Here is a 21683-nt window from a genome sequence, read left to right as displayed (position 1 = left end):
AAGCTTTTTGTGGACAGACCGGAGCTCCCTACCTAAGCCCAAAACAGGGGAGCCACCTGGTGGACAATGTGAGAACTTCATTTTCTGGGGGTAGTTATAAATGCATAGACCATGTGCAATCCCCGCTTTTTTACTTTAGGTAGATTTACTTATATATTTAAATTAGTATGCTTTACATGTTTAATTGCTGGGTAACTTTCCCACTTCATACAAATAACAGGCTCTGATATAAGGAGAAGGAACCATGAAGATCAAGTGAGAACAACAATCAATCCGAGAAGTAGAGGCTTTTATTCCATTTCATGTTTTGTCTTTTTGCTTTCACAGTTCATTGTTCAGCTTAACCGTGTTTACACATAGAAAATGGTTTTTATAAATACTTTCAGCTCCCCTCCAGCTACTTTACTTCCTATCTCTCTCTTCGCCTGCACTGCCAAACTTCTTAACAAGGTTGTTTACACTTGCTGTGTGTACTTCCTTACCTCCCATGCACTCCTTAGCCAACTTTACTCTGTCTTCTTCCCCTGACACTCCATTAAATTGTTCTCATCAGAGTCACCAGTTACCTTCTTGTCACGAAATCTTGTGGATGTGTTTCAGCTTTTATCTCCCTTGACTACTTGGGAACGTTCTACATGGCTGATCACTCCCTCCTTCCGGCATCACCGCTTCCCTGGATTTGGGGGACATCCTCTGGACATTCCTGGCCTTCTTCTTACATCTCTGGCTTTTTCTTCTCAGCAGTTTTTGCAGGTTACCCCTCCTCTACTCTTCTATGAAATTCTGGTGTTTCTTAGGGTTCTAGCCTAGGCTCTCTTCTCTTACTCCATCCTCTCTTTCTGGGTCATCCTGTCCATGCTAATGTTTTCTGTTGCCCCCTCTATGCTGTTGAATCCCACATGTATATCTTTGGTCCAAGTGTGTCTTCCTATCCCTGAATGACCTCCACTCCCCACACATCCCTCCCAAGGACCCACCCGGCATTGCACTCTGGGGGTCTCTCAGCCACAGCGAGGCCAGCGCGTCTCAAACTGTGCTCATCTCCACCCACATCTCCTGCCTGCCCTCCACGACACCTCTGCTATCCCTACTTGAATGAACGAATGACAACTCAGAGCAATCCAAGCAAGAATCCTGGGGTTATCCTTGATTTTTTTCCCTAAACCTCCATCTCTAAGCAATTACCAAGTATCGCTGGGTCAGCCTCCTAAATATCTCCCTAAGAGATCTCCATCCCCATAGCTATGGCCTTAGTTATTTATCCTCTGGTTAGTGAAAAATCTTTCCTTCTCCATATACCCTTGCCCCCCTCCGAAGCACAGCAGCTTGATGACCTTTCTAAACGTAAATCTGGTCATGGCCATTCTGCGCACTTAAAGCCCTTCCAACGTTTCCCATGGCTCATCCTGCAAACTTCTTAACTTCGCCTGTGGAGCCCTTTGTGACCTCCTCCCATCCAGCTTGGCCTCTCATCACCTTCCTCTTTCAGGCACAACCCCAGACACACCGAACTTTTCCCTCAGTGGCACCAGTTAGGCTGCCATGCTGAGCAGTTATACAGGCCCTCCCTTCTGCTGGCACCCCTGCTCCCCTGGAGCCTTTGTTCACACACTGCATTGGGCACTTCACCGCAGGTGCCAGGCCTTCAGGATACCTTTTCTGATGTGGAGCCTTCTCCTGCCCCTCCCACCTTATCAAGGTTAGGATCTTTGCCACGTGTTTTCCACAGCACCCTGTCCTTCCCCTAACATAACACTTTCACTGCTTCTTTATCTCTTTCCCACTAGACAGTCTCTCTTACTTAAAATAATGAGGTAATGAATTTTAACACAGCCATTTTAAATCGAGCCCTAATTAATAAATGATAGACATTGGGTATATAAGGTGAACTCAGAGAACATCTCATCCAGTCCTCTTGTTTAATAGAAAAGGAAACAGGAGTTAATGATAGTCCCAAGGTCACACAGCCAATTCATAATTTGTTAATTGTCTTTGCACTGCAGACATCAGCCACAATCCCTGTCCTTTGTATCTGTTTGACGGACTCTGGTTTTCTCTACAAGAAGCTTAGAAAGCTTCACTTTCTTAGCTGGAATGAAAGCATGATTTACACTCTGTTTTGGTAGACTTTGGTGTTTTTTTTTTGCCTGAGTTACAGGGAACAGGGACTCATTTAGGCTTTTTTCAGGTGAGACTATAAATGACAATGCAAGCAACGCATCTCCTGGGAAGAAGGGAAGCCACAGACTCACAGAACCTCCGGCTGGAAGGTCATGACAGATCAAGGAGGCTTTAAGGCACTGTGTTATCTTTTCCTCTCTCAGGAGCAAGAATTCAGAATTTTCACGCTAGTGTTGTAGCCTTAAGTTCAGCTCTCTGCTCTCTCTTTCTTCCCTCTGTTTCCTAGCATCTCTTTTTGTGAGCAACTAAGGCTTTTCGAATTTCCCAGGCTCACTTTCTGAGAGAGTTCATCTGATTGGTTTGACTAATTGGTGTCATTGCTGCCTGGAGTCATAGGTCACTGGCCCCCATTGAGTGGCTGCTCTTGGGCCAGTGTGATGCTTGGTTTAACCAGTTTGGCTGGGGAGATGGGTTTTTAAAGCACAGAGCAAAGCCATCCCAGCTCAAGGTCAGCCTGACACTGTTTTCTTTAGCAGGGGTCTGTGGACTTGGACAGGGTCATGCAAGGCTTGGCAAATGGTGTTCTGGATCTTTTACACGGGGATAATTTAAAGTTCCTCTAAAAATGTGGAGTTTTTTGGTTTGCCTAGCTAAGGCCTAAAAAACTGCCAGCTGCTGAAATATTGGAATTGAAGTTTCTGATAGTCTGATTTTCACAGTCATCTATTCTGGAACGAAATCTGAGGCCTGCCTTGGAAGAGCAGCCTGACATTCACAAAATTGAATGGGTTTGGTGAATGTATGGTGAGTTTTTCCAGGCATATATATTTATAAAGTTGATTTAAAAATAAGAATATAAGAGTGATGGTATTTGACAGTCAGAAGAAATGTTTTGACAAGTGTATGTGATGATTTCGTGGTGCGTATTCCGCTAAGTGTACAGGAGTGAAGCTGAGGTAATAAATGTATGTCTTTCAAGGAAGTGGTACTTATTGCTGTGAACTTGCTGTTGAGTTTTCATGTGCACTCACCTGTCATTCATGATTTTGCTCTAACTCACATTGCTGGATCATTATTTCCAAAGATGCTAGGAACGTGGGAAACTTGAATGGATTCTGGACTTTCAGAAAAGCTGTAAAAGTTGTTTTGGGACATTTGAGCAACTTAATATGCACCGCAGTGAGATGAAATTACTGAATAAATGTCAGCTTTGTTGGGGGCAATGATAGTAGAGTGGTTACGTAGCATGTCCTTATTTTCATGATATGCCTACTGAGGTATTCAGGATGATGTATACACAGACAGATGGATAGCAGTGGATAAGTTGATTAAGCCAACATGACACAATATGGAAACTTGGATGCTATTATTTTAACTTCTGAGCAGCATAATTTTAAAAACAAACATATAAAGCATGAGGAAAATGTGTGGCTAATACTTTGGTGTTGTGGATGGCTTGAGTTTGAGATCTGAAACTTGAGCGAGTCTCACATTAGGGAAAGCAGGTCTTGACATTTTCTTGGAGTAACAGTAGTCTAGTCTTTTACCAAATGCCCTACTGGATTTGGGCCACCAACAGTGAGGACCTCATTAATGACTAAATCTCTAAACAGTCACTGTGGAGGGAGCTGAGTTGGCTGCTGCTTGATTTAACTGTTAATAAAAGTAGCCCATTTCATTTAATAGCTGCCTTACCATCATTAAAAAGAAAAAAAAAAAAAAAGGTGGAGAGTACAAGGCAGTTGCCCCTTTGACAATGCCTTGCTAATAGCTCTTTGACCATTGCAACCGCCACTGAAACTAGAAGTCACACCAGTGTAAATGGGTGCCTGTAGAGCCACTGGGTAGGCTAGTTCTGCCCATGCCATGATGCACTCCTAAAGGGGACAGTTTCAGTCTTTTTAAAAGCATTATGACTTGGCAGAGAATAAAGAATAAATGTCCTTGGTGAAAGGACATGTCTAGACCAGATGCAGTACTCTGTCATTGGGCTGCAGGGAATGCTGTGCGCGTAGAAGACAGTGTGAAAGGAGCCCCTGGACTTGTGCAACACAGGGCCAGATGTCACGAGAAACCACTTGCTTACTGAAAGTCTCAGCGCTGCGGCCGTTAAGCAGCTGAAGCCATTTTGTGATCAGTTCACCCTGATGTTGGACCTTTGTTATTGCATCTACACTCTTATTCTGGCATTTTTGCAGATTTATTTTTTGGGTGAATCAAGTAGCTGATAATTTAGGCAATGCAATCAGTAATTTCTTAAAGTGAAACCTTACCAAGTAAATTCCAGAATGGATTTTTTAAAATATCCTTCTAATATTAGTAACTAGTAACTAATATTAGTAATTATCCCTGTAGCCTTTGTCTGCTCTGGGGTTTGAGGCATCCTACAACCTTCAAGCCATTGTAAATAATCTTTTTGAAATGGAAATAGCACGAGTTGGTGAAGCAGAGGTTTTTATAGAAGCTTGTTCTGCATGGGGCTTGTGGCACTCAAGATAGTTGTATGAAGTTGGATTTCAGGGTCATTCATTACACAGGGAAAGATACTTTGAGATGCTAGAACTTTTAAACAATATATTTTTTGTGATGATGACCATCTACTACCAAAGTTTCATCTGAAGTGCAATTAATTACCATTGTCACCTTGCTAAAGGTTGATATCACTCTTCTGTCCTTTCTTATTAGATCTGTTGACATAGAGGCAGATGATCACGATAATGGGGAAGGAAAGAGGGGGTGCGGGGATCAACAGGCAGTGACTTATTGTTTTATTGAATGGCTCTTTTGTCAAAATGCCTGCAAGAGAATTCTCAGGATACCAGTATCACCACACACACCTCAATTCACAAAGCTTTCTGCAGTTGAATCATATGTTTAGAATTTAGCTCGGGGTTTTCTATTATTCAGCTCACTGGTGCTGAAGCAATTTTGTTGACATTTTCTGTAAGTGGATTAGGCTCACAGTCATTTGCCCAAAGCAGATAGATGGCTTCTTAAACAGAGTACCCTGGCAGAAATCTATCTTACGGTATTTTCAGAAATATAACAGTCCTGTCACAAAAGATAATGTTTGTCATTAATATCTTTTGGTGACAGATGATTTCAGTTCATTTTTAGTTTCTCATCTGGCCTAAATGAAACAGCTGTTTAAAACTTTTTATTCCAATAGTGAGCAATGCTTCTGTGTTTTACACTGAACAGTGTTGTAACTTCTAAATTACAAATAAGAAAATAGACTTTTGGAGGGGGGAAGATTACACGTTCTGGGGTTTCCCAAGGAAAGTTCCCACATCAATGCAATTGTTACTCTTTTTATTTTAAACATTATGAGATTTTTCATAGAGTTAACGGGTGATCAATCCTGAATTTTATTCTCAGTAATGGTTTATTCCCCCTGACTTTACCAACTTGTCTTTTTTAAGCTTCAGAGTGCTTATGTTTCCTCACAATTTAGAAGGTAAAATACAGTAGATATCTATAAGATTACTGATATATATATATAATGTTACTGATAGTGAAACATTGCATTTACTGAAAGCTTTAAATTTTCAGTTTATAAAATAATAGTAATAGCTAATAATCATTAGAGTTTACCATGTATGCCAGGCATTGTTCTATATGATTCACATGTATTATCTCTCTTAACCTTGCTTTTAAACCTAGAGATGGGTACAATTATCATAGTCATTTTATAGGTGAGGAAACTGAGGCATTGAATGACCTTGCCCAAGGTCAAAAAGCTAACACTTGGTGGATTTGAACCCAAGTAGTCTGACTGTGCAGGTCATACTATATGTTCACCTGTAGAATAGCAGTGTGGTTACAGTTCAAAGCCTCCAGGCCAAATTGTTATTATATGACAGAAATGTGGGATCCTTAGAATCAGATATATTCCTTCATCACTCCTGGGGTTCTGGTTCTGCTCTCAACTTGTGTGTACCATCCTGGGCAGCCATCCTATGTGGGTGACTTTTAGGGTTCATGAGTACTGCAAGGACAATCAGTATCCTGGGGATCTGAGAACTAACTGATGAGTTTTTACATTGCAGCATTCTTCAGAAAGGTTTGACATAAGTACACTACCATGTGTAAAATAGATAGCTAGTGGGAACCTGCTGTACAGCACAGGGAGCTCAGCTTGGTGCTCTGTGATGACCTAGATGGGTGGGATAGGGGATGGGGTGGGAGGGAGGTCCAAGAGGGAGGGGATATATGTATACATATAGCTGCTTCACTTCATTGTACAGCAGAAACTAACACACCATTGTAAAGCAATTATACTCCAAAAAAAAAAAAAAAGTTCAGCTGGTACTTGTAATGGATTGATTCATTTATAATCTTCTTTTTTGGATCTGATCTATTAGCGCTTATGATGAGGTCTTTAAAATGAAAACCAGTCATCTTCTCCCCACTTTCCCTAATCATGAATCTTCTATCATTGCTTTTGTATTGCAGTTTCCTGAAAAGTTGGCTCAGATTAAAATTATTAAATTATTCCAAACTCTGTACCCATATTGAAGGCAAAGGTCAGACATCAAAGTATGAGCACAAAAGTAGTATTTATGTGAGTCTATCAAAGCATTTTTGAGGGTCTATCAAAGCATTTTTCTTTTTAAAACCAAGTAAGTCTTAAGCTACTTTTTTCTTCTCTACATTTCTAAGACCTATTAGATGACATGAGCAATATAGCATGTAATGCACCTAAACACAAAGAAAAATAATGCAGTGAAGAAAAAGCATCTGTTGGTCTCGGAAGCAGGCATTACTAGTTATTTCCTTCACACTTATTTTCTGTGTGAACTTGAGCAATGTATTTATTTAGCTATTTTGAGTCCATTTCTTCATCTATATATTTATGAAAACATTGTAGCTGTACTTCAAAAATTTGAAATAATTACTAAGAACTCTTACTTAGCAGAACAAAATGATACTGTCACTAAATTAAACTTTATTGAGTATTTTCCACTTTCAGTGGTTTTTCCCAAGTATAAATTTCAAGGAAACAAAGTAAATTCTAAGTAAATAAAAATGAGGAAAAATGGGATATATTAGACTATTTTGGTACTGTGTCAGAGAGGCAGTATCCTTCCAGGACACTCTCCCATACTCTCTATATCTGTATCTGTAAGACTGTAGAAGGACTGAGGACTCAAGGTGAGCATCAAAAGATCCTTACATCGTATTTCACTGATTGTAAGATGAAGAAGCCTCTCCATCTTTCAAATTGTTGTTCAGTTGTTGCTTTTATGAGGAAGCCTTGACTGATCCCCTAAAATACCCATTCTCACAGCATCACATTCCTTTCCTTTAAGCACACAGCACAACTTGCGATTAGACATAACTTTCTTTTTGTGATTTTTTTTGATTTTTGCCTGTGTCCCTCACTAGACTTAAGTTTTATGTGGGCAGGAGGGGATCTGTGCTCACCGTGTTATCCCCAGAGTCTAGCCTGATGGTTCTTAATGGGCACAGTACTGACCCCTAGAGGGTGTTTTGGAACATTGTAGAGGTGACTGGGGGGGATTCTCCTGCCATTTAGTGGGACTGGCCAGGAATGCTGGCTGTCCTGCGCTGTGCAGGATGGTGCAACATAATGAAGAACTGCCCTATGTCCTGCAAGACTTTCTCAAGTCCTGCTTGACTACACCCTCTAAAATACAAATCAGAGTACTTTTGTAAATGATGTTTATTTAACAAGAAGTTATGTGAAAGGCCCAGTACGTGAGGAAAAGGTAGTTACTGAGAGGGAAGCCTAAATGAATAAAGACATTGTTTCCAAATTATTGAATAATGTATTTCCTCTGGGTATTCTGTCCACCTGATTGTATAATTGCTATACAGTAATACTGGAACAAACTGAAGTGAGATATTCGTTTTAATATGATACTTTATTATTGATAATCCATGATAAGCATCCCACAGTATCCTGCGAAGTAGAAGCTGATATTGTCAACCACAAGGAAAATGCCCTTTGAGCTACTTTTGAAGATTTGGCAAATTTGGTGGGGTGTATGGACTTTACTTACTTCCTCACTTGCGGGATTATCAGACTTTTTCTCCATGGTGAGACTCTGTACTCGTCTTGACATATTATCCCTATCTTAATTAAGGTTATTTCCTTCCTCCTTTTATTGTATGTAAATAAGTCTGGTCAGTTGCCATTATTTGTTTTTATACTAGTGTCTTTGTAGTACATCTGCATTGTCATTTTCCTGTATCTTGTGTGTGTGGAAAGGCATCTGATCTTATCTCTCTTTTAAATTTAAATGAATTCATATTAAGTAAGTACAGGCATTTGTCTACTTCATTATGGTTTCCTGTGTGCCTGCCTGGGCATTTACATATTGAAATACATATTATTTTATTTTAAATGACCATTCTTATTTCTCCTTATATTATAGCTAGGATACTACATTTACTTAATTTTTAATAATGTATATAGCTAGGTTATGTTATTTATGACTTTAATTTTAGAATAATAAAGGAAGCCTTACAAAATATTTGTTTTAAAGGATCTTGGTTTTGATAGGGTTGACAACCACAGGTGAAGACAAAGTCTGGCATATGGTAGATGTTTAATAAATATTTGCTTGACGTATTGATAGGTGAATAAGACAAAAATGAAGACCCAAGTCCTAACTGATAGCTAACAAAGACCACCAGTGTTCCTAAATCAAAGAGAAAAAGCAGTTCATATATCCATAGCTTAGAACAGGATACAATAGGGACAATAAGTGGGAATTGGAGACATTAAATTCCATACTTCTTTTTTTTTTTTTTTTGCGGTACACGGGCCTCTCACCGCCGTGGCCTCTCCCGCTGCGGAGCACAGGCTCCGGACGCACAGGCCCAGCGGCCATGGCTCACGGGCCCAGCCGCTCCGCGGCACGTGGGATCCTCCCGGACCAGGGCACGAACCCCTGTCCCCTGCATCAGCAGGCGGACTCTCAACCACAGCGCCACCAGGGAAGCCCCTATACTTCCCTTTATGATCTGGTCAACAAAACCATCTCAATGCAATAGGTTTTATTGATGAATTCAGGTGTTACCCATCAATACTACCTGTCATCAGCACTCTTGTTTCTTGATTATTATTAATTTTGTATTATTATTATATTATTATTTTTTCAGCTTTATTGAGATATAATTGACATATAACATTATGTAAACTTAAGGTGTTCAGGGTGATGATTTGATATATGTATATATTATGAGATGGTTACCGCAATAAGGCTAGTTAACAAATCCATTACCTCATGTAGTTATGTGTTTTTTTTTGATGGTGAGAACTTTTAAGATCTACTCTCTTAGCAACTTTCAAGTATACAAAACAGTATTGTTAACTATAGTCACCATGCTGTATATTAGATCTCCAGAACTTATTCATCTTGTTACTGGAAGCTTGTACCCATTTACCACCTTCACCCATTTCCCCCGACCCCCCAGCCCCTGGCAACTACCAACCTACTCTGTTTCTATTAATTTGGTTTTTTGAGATTCCACATATAGTCTTTCTCTGTGTGCTTGTCTCACTTAGTACAATGCCCTCAAAATTTATCTATGTTGTTGAAAATGGTAAGATTAACTTCTTTCTCATGGCTGAATAATATTCCATTTTACACACACACACACACACACACACACACACACACACACACATATATATATACAATCTCCATATATATATATTACATCTTCTTTATCCATTCATTAGTTTGGTGGACACTGAGATTATTTCCATGTTTTGGCTATTGTAAATAATGCTGCATTAAACATGGGGGTGCAGGTCTCTCTTTGAGATCCTAATTTCATTTCCTTTGGATATATTCCCAGAAGTGGAATTGCTGGATCATATAGTAGCTCTATTTTTAATTTGGGGGGAACCTCCACACTGTTTTTGTATATGACCGTACCAATTTACTTTACCACCAACAATGTGCAAGGGTTCCCTTTTCTCCACATCATTGCCAATGCTTATTACCTCTTGTCTTTTTGGTAAAACCCATTCTAACAGGGGTGAGGTGATATTTCATTGTGGTTTTGATGTTGATATTGAGCACCTTTTCATGTACCTGTTGTCCATTTGTATATCTTCTTTGGGAAAATGTCTATTCATATCTTTGCCAATTTTTTAGTCAGATTGTTTTTTGCTATTGAGTTGTTATATATTTTGAGTTATTACATGCATATTGAGTTCCTTATGTATTTTAGATATTAACCTCTTATCAGATGTACGGTTTGCAAATATTTTCTCCAGTTCCATAGGTTGCCTTTTCATCTCCTTCTTTGTTTCTTTTGCTGTGAAGAAGCTTTTTAGTTTGTTGTAGTCCCACTTGTTTATTTTTGCTTGTGCTTTTGGTGTTATATTAAAAAAATCATTGCCAAGATCAATGTCAAGTTTTTTTTCCTATTTTTTTGCTAGTAATTTTATTATTTCAGGTCTTACATTTAAGTCTTTAATCCATTTTGAGTTAATTTTTGTGAATGGTGTAATATAAGGCTGCAATTTATTCTTTTGTATGTGAATACCCAGTTTTCCTAGCACCATTTATTGAAAAGACTGTATTTTCCCCATTGAATATTCTTGGCTCCCCTGTCAAATATTAGTTGACCATATATGTATGTGTTTATTTCTAGTCTCTCAGTTTTGTTCCATTGGTCTACATGTCTGTTTCTACTCCAGTACCATACTGTTTTGATTAGTTTTGTAATATAGTTTGAAATCAGGATGTATGATGCCTCCAACTTTGTTCTTCTCTCTCAGGATTGCTTTGGCAATCTGGGGTCTTTTGTTGTTCCATACGAATTTTAGGATTGTTTTTCTTTTCTTGTGAAAAATGCCATTGGAGTTTTGATAGGGATTGCGCTGAATCTATGGATGGCTTTGGGTAGTATGAACATCTTAATAATATTAATTCTTCTGATTCATGAACATGGGATATCTTCCCGTTTATTTGTGTTTAATTTCTTTCATCAGTGCCTTGTAATTTTCAGTGTATAGATCTCTCACCTCCTATGTTAAATTTATTCCTAAATATTTTATTATTTTTGGTGCTAATATAAATGGGATTGTTTTATTTATTTCTTTTCCTGATAGTTTGTTATTAGTGTATAGAAACCCAACTGATTTTTTTTGTATGTTGATTTTTTTATCCCGCAACTTTACTGAATTCATTTATTAGTTCTAACAGTTTTTTTTGATGGAGTCTTTAGGGTTTTCTATATATAAGATTGGGTCATCATTTTACTTCTTCCTGTCCAGTTTGGATATCTTTTATTTATTTTTCTTGCCTAATTCCTCTGGTTAGGACTTCCAGTACTATGCTGAATAGAAATAGTGAGAGTGGGCACTCTTATGGCACTCTTGTCTTGTTCCTGATCTTAGAGGAAAAGCTTTCAACCTTTCACTGTTGAGTGTGGTGTTACCTGTGGGCTTGTCATATATGTCCTTTTTTATGTTGGGGTACATTCCTTATATACTCACTTTGTTGAGAGTTTTTATTATAAAAAGATGTTGAATTTTGTCAAATGCTTTTTATGCAACTATTGAAATGATCATACAATTTTTATATTTTATTCTGTTAAAGTGATGCAATTATATTATTATTAGTGATTAGTATTTAAATACTATTAAACTACTTTATTTACATATAGTATTATACACACACACATACAGGGACACAATAATGGTCTCCTCTATATTAAAAACTATTTTTAAAAAACATGGTTAATACAAAGGCTTTCTGCTTAAGATGCAGTTAATTACCATTTTGAAGTAAATAGGGTCCTTCATTCCATCAACACTCAAGTCAGTCAAGATTTCCTGATGAGAAAGGTATTGTAACAAAGCAGGATGTTATTTGAGAAAGACTTGTGGAAAAAGAAAATCTTATTTGTCAGGTCTTAAAACGTATGCTTTCAAATTTAACTTTCAAACATAATTTTCATTATGTTGAATTTTAATAGAGTATGACTTCATATTTTTTTAGAGCCTTTTGTATGGCTGTGCTTATTAAACATGTCATTCTGCTTTATTCTGTAATGTTGTGTGGTCTTGTTGGCACTGAATTATTCTTAAAATTTCTTTGAAGTATCTTCTACATTTTGTAAATTACTCTTCCTTCAGATCTAGATTCTCAGATATTAAAAATATTTACTTATGTTCTCTTTCCATAATCTTCAGAGATATCTGATTAAGTGGAGTTTCTGACCAATACTAAAATGTATCAGTCATAAAACTAACTTAAAAAACTTAACTTTATAAAGGGTATAAAATCTAATGGCTCAGGTAAACATGTCCATTGTAATTCACTTTTTGTTCCTATAAAAATGAAATAGTTTAATTGCATTATGTGATAAAGATTTGAAAGGTAGTGTCTTTTCCTTTGTTTTGAGTTCAGAGTTTCAGGAGAAGAGTAACATAAGAAGCTCTAAAAAGTCAGTACTCTTAGACCAGAACTGCTCTACAACTATTCATCCATATTTCTTGAAAGTTCATAGAGTAAAAATTCAACTTCTTAAGTGGTGAGTAGAATGCAGTTGAAATATTTGGTGGACAAGGTCTTGAAAAATAATAAATCTGAGTTTTAATAACTTTATGCAATGAGAACTTCTATTTTTGTGCAGTTGAGGTATTTTGTACATAATTTCCCTAATGGCTACATCTTTGTGCCTGTAACTCTTGCTAACATGTTGTATACATTCCCTACAAAACTAGGCTTTCATTCTGGAGAGCAAGGATCCCAGGCCATCTTTGCATAGTTTTACCCAATATTCCAGTAATCTAACATCAAGAGAAATGTATCTGTCATGACATCAACACATTTTTGATTTGCTATTTTAATTTCTCAAATGAAGGACATTGTAATAGTTGTTTCTACCTCTTTGGAGCAAACCATTTACCCCCTTTAGATAATACAGAGATTCCCCAAAAGCATGCTTTTTGAACTGTTAATACGGTGGTAGTACACAGCTCACCACAACATGGTCATGTCCACCAAATGGAGCTGGAACAAATAAAGCGGTGCTAATACGATCATGCTGTCTGTGGCGGACTTTTGTCGCAGTATTATCCAGGGGTGGCTCTAGCTGTGGGTGTGGACGCTCATATGGGACGAATTTCAGGGGAATCAGTCAGCCGTTGAGTGTGTGCTGAAAAATACCCATACACGCCTGTCCGGTGACAGAGCTGCATTTGTTTATATGCGTAGCTGTACATATGTGAGGGCCTTTCCATTCCCAGAGTCTCAATTAGCTGCTTTAAATATTTGTGGTGTACTCTGAGACAACCCACACATTTCCTTCACACGTGACAAGGACACTAGTTATGATGTTTGACCACTCTTTCATACACTAATATCACAAGGGATAGGGCAGTTCATGGGAAAAATGGGTATTTTAAGAGCCATGGATGTCAATGTCTTTTGAAAGTTACTCTGCCAGATTGTAGCCAAAACTATTTTCAAACTATAGAAGGAAACTGCATTTCTTAGTAAGAACAGGAATAACACAAATTCTAAATGTCTTTTGATAGATTATAAAATATAGTTATTAAATAACTTACAAATATATAACTAATAGATAATTCGCATTTAGAATTCTAGCCCCTTTTATGGTTTTGATATAATGAGATAATATGTGCAAATTGGTTTACATTTAGTATATTAAGTGTTCAAAGTGTTAGCCTCTGTTTAGTGTTGTGATAGCATATTATTGTCAGTAATAATTTATGAGTAATAATAAAAATTGTGGTGGTATGGTAGTATATCAGTCCCATTTACAATCTAATTGCATCAGATATTTCTTGATTTCTAGATGATTTATTTTAATTGCAGTTTAATGACGTTGGAAGGATTTGGTTATGAATGCTAATGTCTCCTTTTTTAAAAATTCATTAATCATTACTAATTTTTAGGTTCAAAAATCTCTGTAGTGGGCTTCCCTGGTGGTGCAGTGGTTGAGAGTCCGCCTGCCGATGCACGGGACATGGGTTCGTGCCCCGGTCCGGGAGGATCCCACATGCCTTGGAGCGGCTAGGCCCGTGTTACTTTTTAAATGTGTTGGGATTTCCATGGACTGTGACATTTGGAAGTCAAATAACTGTGGAGGCTGAATTGGTAGTCATTGCTGTTGATACTTCTGATAATCCTGTTGTCCCATCAGCATAAGTCTGCCTGAGATGCTTTCTATTACTCTTACTTTTCTTTGGATTAAAGCAGTCCTTCTCATTTTTTTCCCCCTGAAGCATCCCTAGTACCAGAGGAGAGAAACTAAAAATTCCCATGAGATTGCTAGTATATTGAAATGTTGGCAACAGCTTGACATTTCTTTCAAGTTGAGTATTCAGTGGTCAAATTGTCCATTAATTTTACATTCCAGGCCATAACAATCCCAGATTTATTTTCCCAGGAGATGTTACAATTTATATACCACCAAGTAAAATGAATTCTCTTGGGCTTCTCTCCTTTCTGCCTCTCTCCCAAGACCTCTGTTTGAGGAGAATTTCTGAGCATATTCTTTAGAAATGCCCTGTTATATTGCTCCTTAAATGCATTCTACACACCAATACCTTTAAGTGGGTTAGCTGATCTGAGTACCTAATATGTCTTGTGGGAAATGATACACAGGACAGAGCCGTTTTGAGGGAGGAGATGTGGTATAAGCTGGCTAGTCAGGAGGCATTTGAGAGGGAGTGTAACAGAGTAGAGAGAGGGATGCTAGTTGGTCAGCGGAAATCACTGCATGCATGGTGGGAAAAAGTCAGCCCGGAACAGGAATGCCAAGATGGGGTTGTTAACAATAAACTTCACCCTCTTTACAATTTTGCCTAGAATGAGTCTTTTCTGCTTCTGCTAACTTAATCGATAAGACTCAAGGAGTTTAACCACAGAACAGAGAGATGACCTCTATGCCTCCTTCTTAAAAAAAATATTGAAAACAACATTTTTACATCAGTGTTTCAATGGAAACTCTTCATAATTTAGTCTTTCATTTTTTCTTCTTCTGTTAGTTAATAGCTTAATTTCTTTTCCACTTTTTTTTCTGCCTGTATCATGCAGCCAGGGCGTGTTGTCTCCTGGTTATCAGGAGATGATGTCCTTTGTTTTTGTGCACTGGCACAAACTGTCTTCTCCAATTGGCCTTTGTTTTCTAGAGAGACTGACTTCTATTTACCAGAACTGACACAGTCTGACATTTAGGCCTGGATGCCACCTCTCAGAACCGATGAGATGATATTCTGGCTGATTAATTAGATATGTTTTATAACCTGCTGCAAGAAAAGTGACGTGAGAGCATTATTCATTAGTAGTATCAAGCCTGATATTTTTGCATGTTTTACTCCTCTCTTGCAATTAGGGAAGATGCCAATTTTGCTTTTTTTATGCTTTAAGAATGCCTGATGAAAATTTTAACACTAAAAGAAAAGGGAGCACTGAAAAGTAATACTCTGAAAATGAGTGTGGGTATAATGTGTTTATTAATACAGTTTTTTTTTAAAGGAATCTTTGTGCTTGTAAAAGCAGTAGCAATATACATATCTCTGTAAAAACAGACTCTTGTAGATACATTTTAAACAAGTTAGTAAAATTTATATTAAAATATGCACACTATCAAGATACTTAATTTAGTAATAGAGTATGTTAATTGCTTTTCATTTCACCTTATAGCATAGTTTACTTGTGATTATTTAAATCACAAATAGCTTTTCTTTCTTTCTTTTTTTGAAAACATCTTTATTGGAGTATAACTGCTTTACAATGGTGTGTTAGTTTCTGCTTTATAACAAAGTGAATCAATTATACATATACGTATGTCCCCTTACCTCTTCCCTCCTGCGTCTCCGTCCCTCCCACCCTTTCTATCCCACCCCTCTAGCTGGTCACAAAGCACTGAGCTGATCTCCCTGTGCTATGCGGCTGCTTCCCACTAGCTATCTATTTTAGGTTTGGTAGTGTATATAAGTCCATGCCACTCCCTCACTTTGTCCCAGCTTACCCTTCCCCCTCCCTGTATCCTCAAGTCCATTCTCTAGTAGGTCAGTGTCTTCATTCTTGCCCCTACGTTCTTCATGACCATTTTTAATTTTTTTTTAGATTCCATATATATGTGTCTCTTTCTGACTTACTTCACTCTCTATGACACACTCTAGGTCCATCCACCTTACTACAAATAACTCAATTTCATTTCTTTTTATGGCTGAGTAATATTCCATTGTATATATGTGCCACATCTTCTTTAACCATTCATCTGTCGATGGACACTTAGGTTGCTTTCATGTCCTGGCTATTGTAAATAGAGCTGCAATGAACATTTTGGTACATGACTCTTTTTGAATTATGGTTTTCTCAGGGTATATGCCCAGTAGTGGGATTGCTGGGTCATATGGTAGTTCTATTTGTAGTTTTTAAACCAGCCTCCATACTGTTCTCCATAGTGGCTGTATCAATTTACATTCCCACCAACAGAGCAAGAGGGTTCCCTTTTCTCCACACCCTCTCCAGCATTTATTGTTTCTAGATTTTTTGATGATGGCCATTTTGACTGGTGTGAGATGATATCGCATTGTAGTTTTGATTTGCCTTTCTCTAATGATTAATGATGTTGAGCATTCTTTCATGTGTTTGTTGGCAATCTCTATATCTTCTTTGGAGAAATGTCTATTTAGGTTTTCTGCCCATTTTTGGATTGGGTTGTTTGTTTTTTGGATATTGAGCTGCATGAGCTGCTTGTAAATTTTGGAGATTAATCCTTTGTCAATTGCTTCATTTGCAAATACTTTCTCCCATTCTGAGGGTTGTCTTTTCATCCTGTTTATGGTTTCCTTTGCTGTGCAAAAGCTTTTAAGTTTCATTAGGTCCCATTTGTTTATTTTTGTTTTTATTTCCAACAAATAGCTTTTCAACATTTTTTGTAATCTTTAAAACTGTGAGGAAGACGGAAGAATATTTTCATCATTTTTACAGGAGATAAAATGGCCCAGGGGGAAATTGTTGGAGCTAAAAGCAAAACTAAGATACTCTGACTTTTGTCCCTGCCAACGAATGTTGGTGCATCTTATCTTCCTGACTCTGTAGATCCCATCTCTATGTTCTGTCCGACTGTGCCACCTGGTTAATGATTGTCTTTTTATCCGTGTTGTTTCCATGGGTGACAATGACTGGGTGGCTTTACTGTGCTTTGTTGAGAGTTCACAGTTTGCCTTGAAGGGATGCCATATCATGTAGTGGTTAAGACTACAGATTCTGGAGCCAACTGCTGGACTTTATTTCAACCCCAGCTCCACCACTTAGCAGCTGTGTGAGTCTGGGAAGGAGGATCACTCTGGACCTTTGTTTTCATTGTAAACTTAAAGTAAGAAAAGAGCCTATTTTGTGGGGATGTTGTGACAAATAATGAACATTTGTAAAGTATGAAGAAGAATGCCTGCAGAGATTGAGCACTTTCTATGCTGTATTATTATCATTATCACTTCAGAATTGCATTTTTCAAAGTGGATTGTGACCTTTTTTTTTTTTTTTTTGCGGTACGCGGGCCTCTCACTGTTGTGGCCTCTCCCGTTGCGGAGCACAGGCTCCGGACGCGCAGGCTCAGCGGCCGTGGCTCACGGGCCCAGCCGCTCTGCGGCATGTGGGATCTTCCCGGACCGGGGCACGAACCCGTGTTCCCTGCATCGGCAGGCGGACTCTCGACCACTGCGCCACCTGGGAAGCCTGGATGTGACTTTTTTTAACGTCCAGAGGGGACTCATTATGCCTATACTCCCCAAGTTCTGCTTGTGTCGTGCATATTTTTCTCTTAGAAAGTCCATCTCTATCTGAAAGAGTGTTTATTCTCTAGTCTCTAGTTTTAGTCTAAATTATAAACATGGTGTGTGGAACAGGGCACTGAACCGAGAGGCAGAAGACCTGGACTTAAGTCCCAGCTCAGTCATTAACCAGCTGTGACCTTGGGTCAGTCATGTCACCTCATCAGGCTCAGCTTCTTTTCTCCTCATGAGAAGGCTAAACTATACAACTTCCAAGTTTACTTCTAAAATCCCAATCCATGATTGAGGTACTAGGAGATAAGTTCACCTTAGCAAAAGTATTAGGCAAAGTTGTACTTATTCATCCCATATATTTAAAGGCTGTTGTTTGAAGGCTTTTATGACGTAAGATAGAATTGGCAAGTGCTTGTACAGATTTTGAGGCAAGAAATATTCCAAGGCATTTTTAATGCAATGCATTTTTAATTTTAGGGTCCTCATACACCCTAAAGTAAAAGCTTTCATCAAATTAAAGAGATCAAACAGTGTATGATGAAGTACCTTGCATAAAATAGGTGACTTACCTTTTCTCGAAGTCTCTGCTTTGTAGAGGAACTCTTCAGCAGCTCGTGTAACCTCCAGTTTCAAGGTCACACTCAGGCATTGTCGTGAGAATGGAGGGGAGAGACGGAACTCCTTCCTCTTTTGTCTGTACACACCGGAAACATGTTCTGGCTTCCCCACACTTACTCCTTCAGCCCCTTGGGCTAATGTCAGCGTATACACTTGATCATTATAACAATGACCTAAAATAAGAAAAAAAATAATTGGAAAAGATCTTTCTCAGACTCTGATATAACTGACAAGTGATGATTTCCTGTGATCCTCGTTTGCTTTTTTGTTTTGATTGACACACTAAGCCTCTGGAGCCTCTCTCCATCAGCCAGATGGGAACATTGTCCTCAGGATAATAGAAAAGAACATGGGCAAATAGGAATTTATCAAAAGGCAGGCTGTAGCGATGACCCAATATACTACAAAGCAGCTTACCAAGCATAAGGGTGTGTGATTTACTTTACAGAGATTTGCTTTGTAAGCTCTTTTTACACTGAGAAGATGATTTAATTTTCAGTTCTTTGAGGAAGAGCTTCTTCCCTTGTTTTCTCCCAAGCCTAGGAATGCTGGGCTGGGTGGGTTAGGAGTTACAGCAGTGTGTAGTCTCGAACCCTGGTGATGGAAGGGCTGATTGTCCTTGGTACATTCAGATAAGGGTCCCCAGACGGTGTTCCCTCCTACAGGAAATCTCCAGAGGCTCCCAGCAACTACAGAGACAATGGGGAAGGCTCAGGTTGAGGTCCTTGACTTAAAGAGCAAAGACCCTCAATAATGCAAGAAAAGGATGTTGGAAAAGGGGGCTCTCTGGTCTGAGTCTGTTTCCTCACTGAGCAACAGCATAAAGGATATAGAGTGATGTCACTTAGGATCTGCCTGGCCCATAACATTCTTCTTTGGTGTCTATTTCTGCCTGTTTGTAGGGCCAAGGAGATCTGTTGAAGAATGCCAAGAATGAAGCTATAGAGAACATGAAGCAGATCCAGCTGGCGTGCTTGTCTTGTGGCCTTAGTAAAGCCCCCAGCAGTGGTGCCGAGGCCAAGAGCAAGCGCAGCCTGGAGGCCATAGAGGAGAAGGAGAGCAGCGAGGACAATGGGAAGCTGTGACCCTGAGTGGCAGCCACGCCTTCACCCAGGCTTCCTGCCAAGGACTCTGGTTTTTCCTTCTGGTTTTCTTTCTTTAAGCTTTTTAGAAGTTCACAGAAAGATGCCCTCTCTGGGGTATTGGACATAAACAGATATTTTCACAGTGTCAGTATTTTAACATAGTTAATTTATCTAAGTTAAAACCTTTAGTAGCAGTGTTTTAAAATTCTGAGATGTGTGTACACACTCACGTATGGATGTGGGCGGAAGTGTGTGTATGTGTGCGTGTGTGTGAGAGAGCGAGCGAGAGACAGAGATAGAGAGAGAGAGACAGAGAGGGAGAGAGAGAGAGAGAGAGCAAAAGAGAAAGACTGAGGGAGGTGGGGATGGGAGAGAGAGATCGAGATGCTGTTAAAATCTATTCTGTGTTGCATTATTCATTTAGTAACTTATTACTTTATCATTTTGGGACAAATTTGTTAATCTGAAATTCTAAAGAGCACTTCACTATAACCTGTTGCTGTGTTTAATTTTACTTCTCTACCTTTATCATTTAATTTGGAGATCGTAACACAGCTTATAATTGAAGGAAGCCAAATTTATCATGCATAGATGTTTTAATAGATTAAATATAGATTAGACAAATTCCTAAGAATCACAGTAGAAATAAAAGTGAATGAAGGATAAACAACTGATCAGAATTTCTGGGAAGATCGGCAGAGTCTTCAGTTAGTGAACTCTTTAAAATATTTATTAAATAAAATCAATTTTTAGAAAGTTTTCTGTAGTTGTTTACTTTTCAATGGAAAAGCTGATCTCAAGTGAATTTATACCCACTTATGTGGTACTCTGAAACACCATGAAAACTCTGTTGAAATTAGGATTTTGATGTGACAACGATATTCAGTTATGAAGTTTCAAGGTTGTGATTTATAGGAAGGTCTCATTCTTCCTAACTGCGAATCTTAGCATTCATTTTCTATAACACACATGGGCAGCTAGGAGGTCTTGACTTTCATTGCATTTAATTGAGCACTAAATTTAAATTTAAACACATTGTTCAAACAATATCATATCATCACCTTGAGCTGATATAAATTCTGTGGGTAACATTGTGATGATTTAAGGACTAACCAATTACAAAGTATCTATGATATAATTTTAACACATGCAGAAAAACATACACACAAAAGAAGCAAATGACTAATTAGGGTACATTTATAATTGCATCCAGATCATTTTTACCCTAATATCTTCAGAAAGTACTTGAGTGTAATATGTTTGTTACCTCCAACAGAACTAAATGTTCTATGGTTATGAAAATATATCTATTTAAAACATTGCTTTTATTTTGAAAAGCTTCTTAATTAATTTGGTTAACAAATATGCTAATTTGGGGGAAGATCATTGTTGAAATTTTGCAAATATAAACATCTTCTATAGCAACTGTGTTAAGTTATTTCTGACTTCTTAACACTATTATGTTCATGTTGCACATTACTGAGAGAGTAAAGATATGAAACAACACTTTTATTGTTCTCTTTTATTGCGAATTAATTGAAAAAGGAATGATAATGAAAATGAGTTACTATATAAAAAATATCTTACAGGGTATGATATTTCCATGGACCAGATATGATGATATTTCTCCCTAGGTTTAAAACTGGGCGCTTGGGAAGACACATGAGCTCGTTTGAAGGTAGGTTTCCAGTGGTACTACAATAGCCTGAAAAAATGTCTTTACCCTCCATTATACTTACCCTTCACAGTGGAAGGAATAGTGGAATGCAGATATCTAAGACCCTTATGATGAAAATGAGGTGATATAGACAGAAACAAAACCCTCCTTGCATTAGCCAGTTGGTTGGTTTCACCTGTGGACCTCTTCACCTCCCTGAGTACCATGTGGAGAAATTCATGTCTTTACAGAGAGGTGGGAAGAGAAGCTAAAGGGTGGCAAAGTTTCAAAGAATATTCTTTCATGTCTTTACCTGAGGGTCAAATCCAAACCTTGAGAGTGGCTTCTCTAGTTTATTCCATTTGTCCTGGGGCTCCACGCACACTTAGGCTCTAGTACCCAAATATTCTTGAGAATGTGATATGATTCCACCTCATCTAAT

At 38.3% G+C, this 21683-nt stretch overlaps 1 protein-coding gene across 2 annotated transcripts in view; it reads left to right on the top strand.

The window, feature by feature from the left end:
• PLCL1 (phospholipase C like 1 (inactive)) overlaps window positions 1–21090 on the top strand; it is a 375533-nt gene extending 354443 nt beyond the window's left edge. For both annotated transcript variants that reach the window (XM_032638150.1, XM_032638151.1), the window contains exon 6: window positions 19402–21090. In XM_032638150.1, coding sequence (XP_032494041.1) covers window positions 19402–19584 — 183 coding nt within the window. In that variant the 3' untranslated portion in view covers window positions 19585–21090. The remainder of the gene's footprint in view (window positions 1–19401) is intronic.
• The last annotated feature ends 593 nt before the right edge of the window (window positions 21091–21683 follow it).

This window comes from Phocoena sinus, chromosome 7, assembly GCF_008692025.1.
Source record: "Phocoena sinus isolate mPhoSin1 chromosome 7, mPhoSin1.pri, whole genome shotgun sequence".
Lineage (NCBI taxonomy): Eukaryota > Metazoa > Chordata > Mammalia > Artiodactyla > Phocoenidae > Phocoena > Phocoena sinus.
This window is presented reverse-complemented; position numbering and strand designations above follow the sequence as displayed.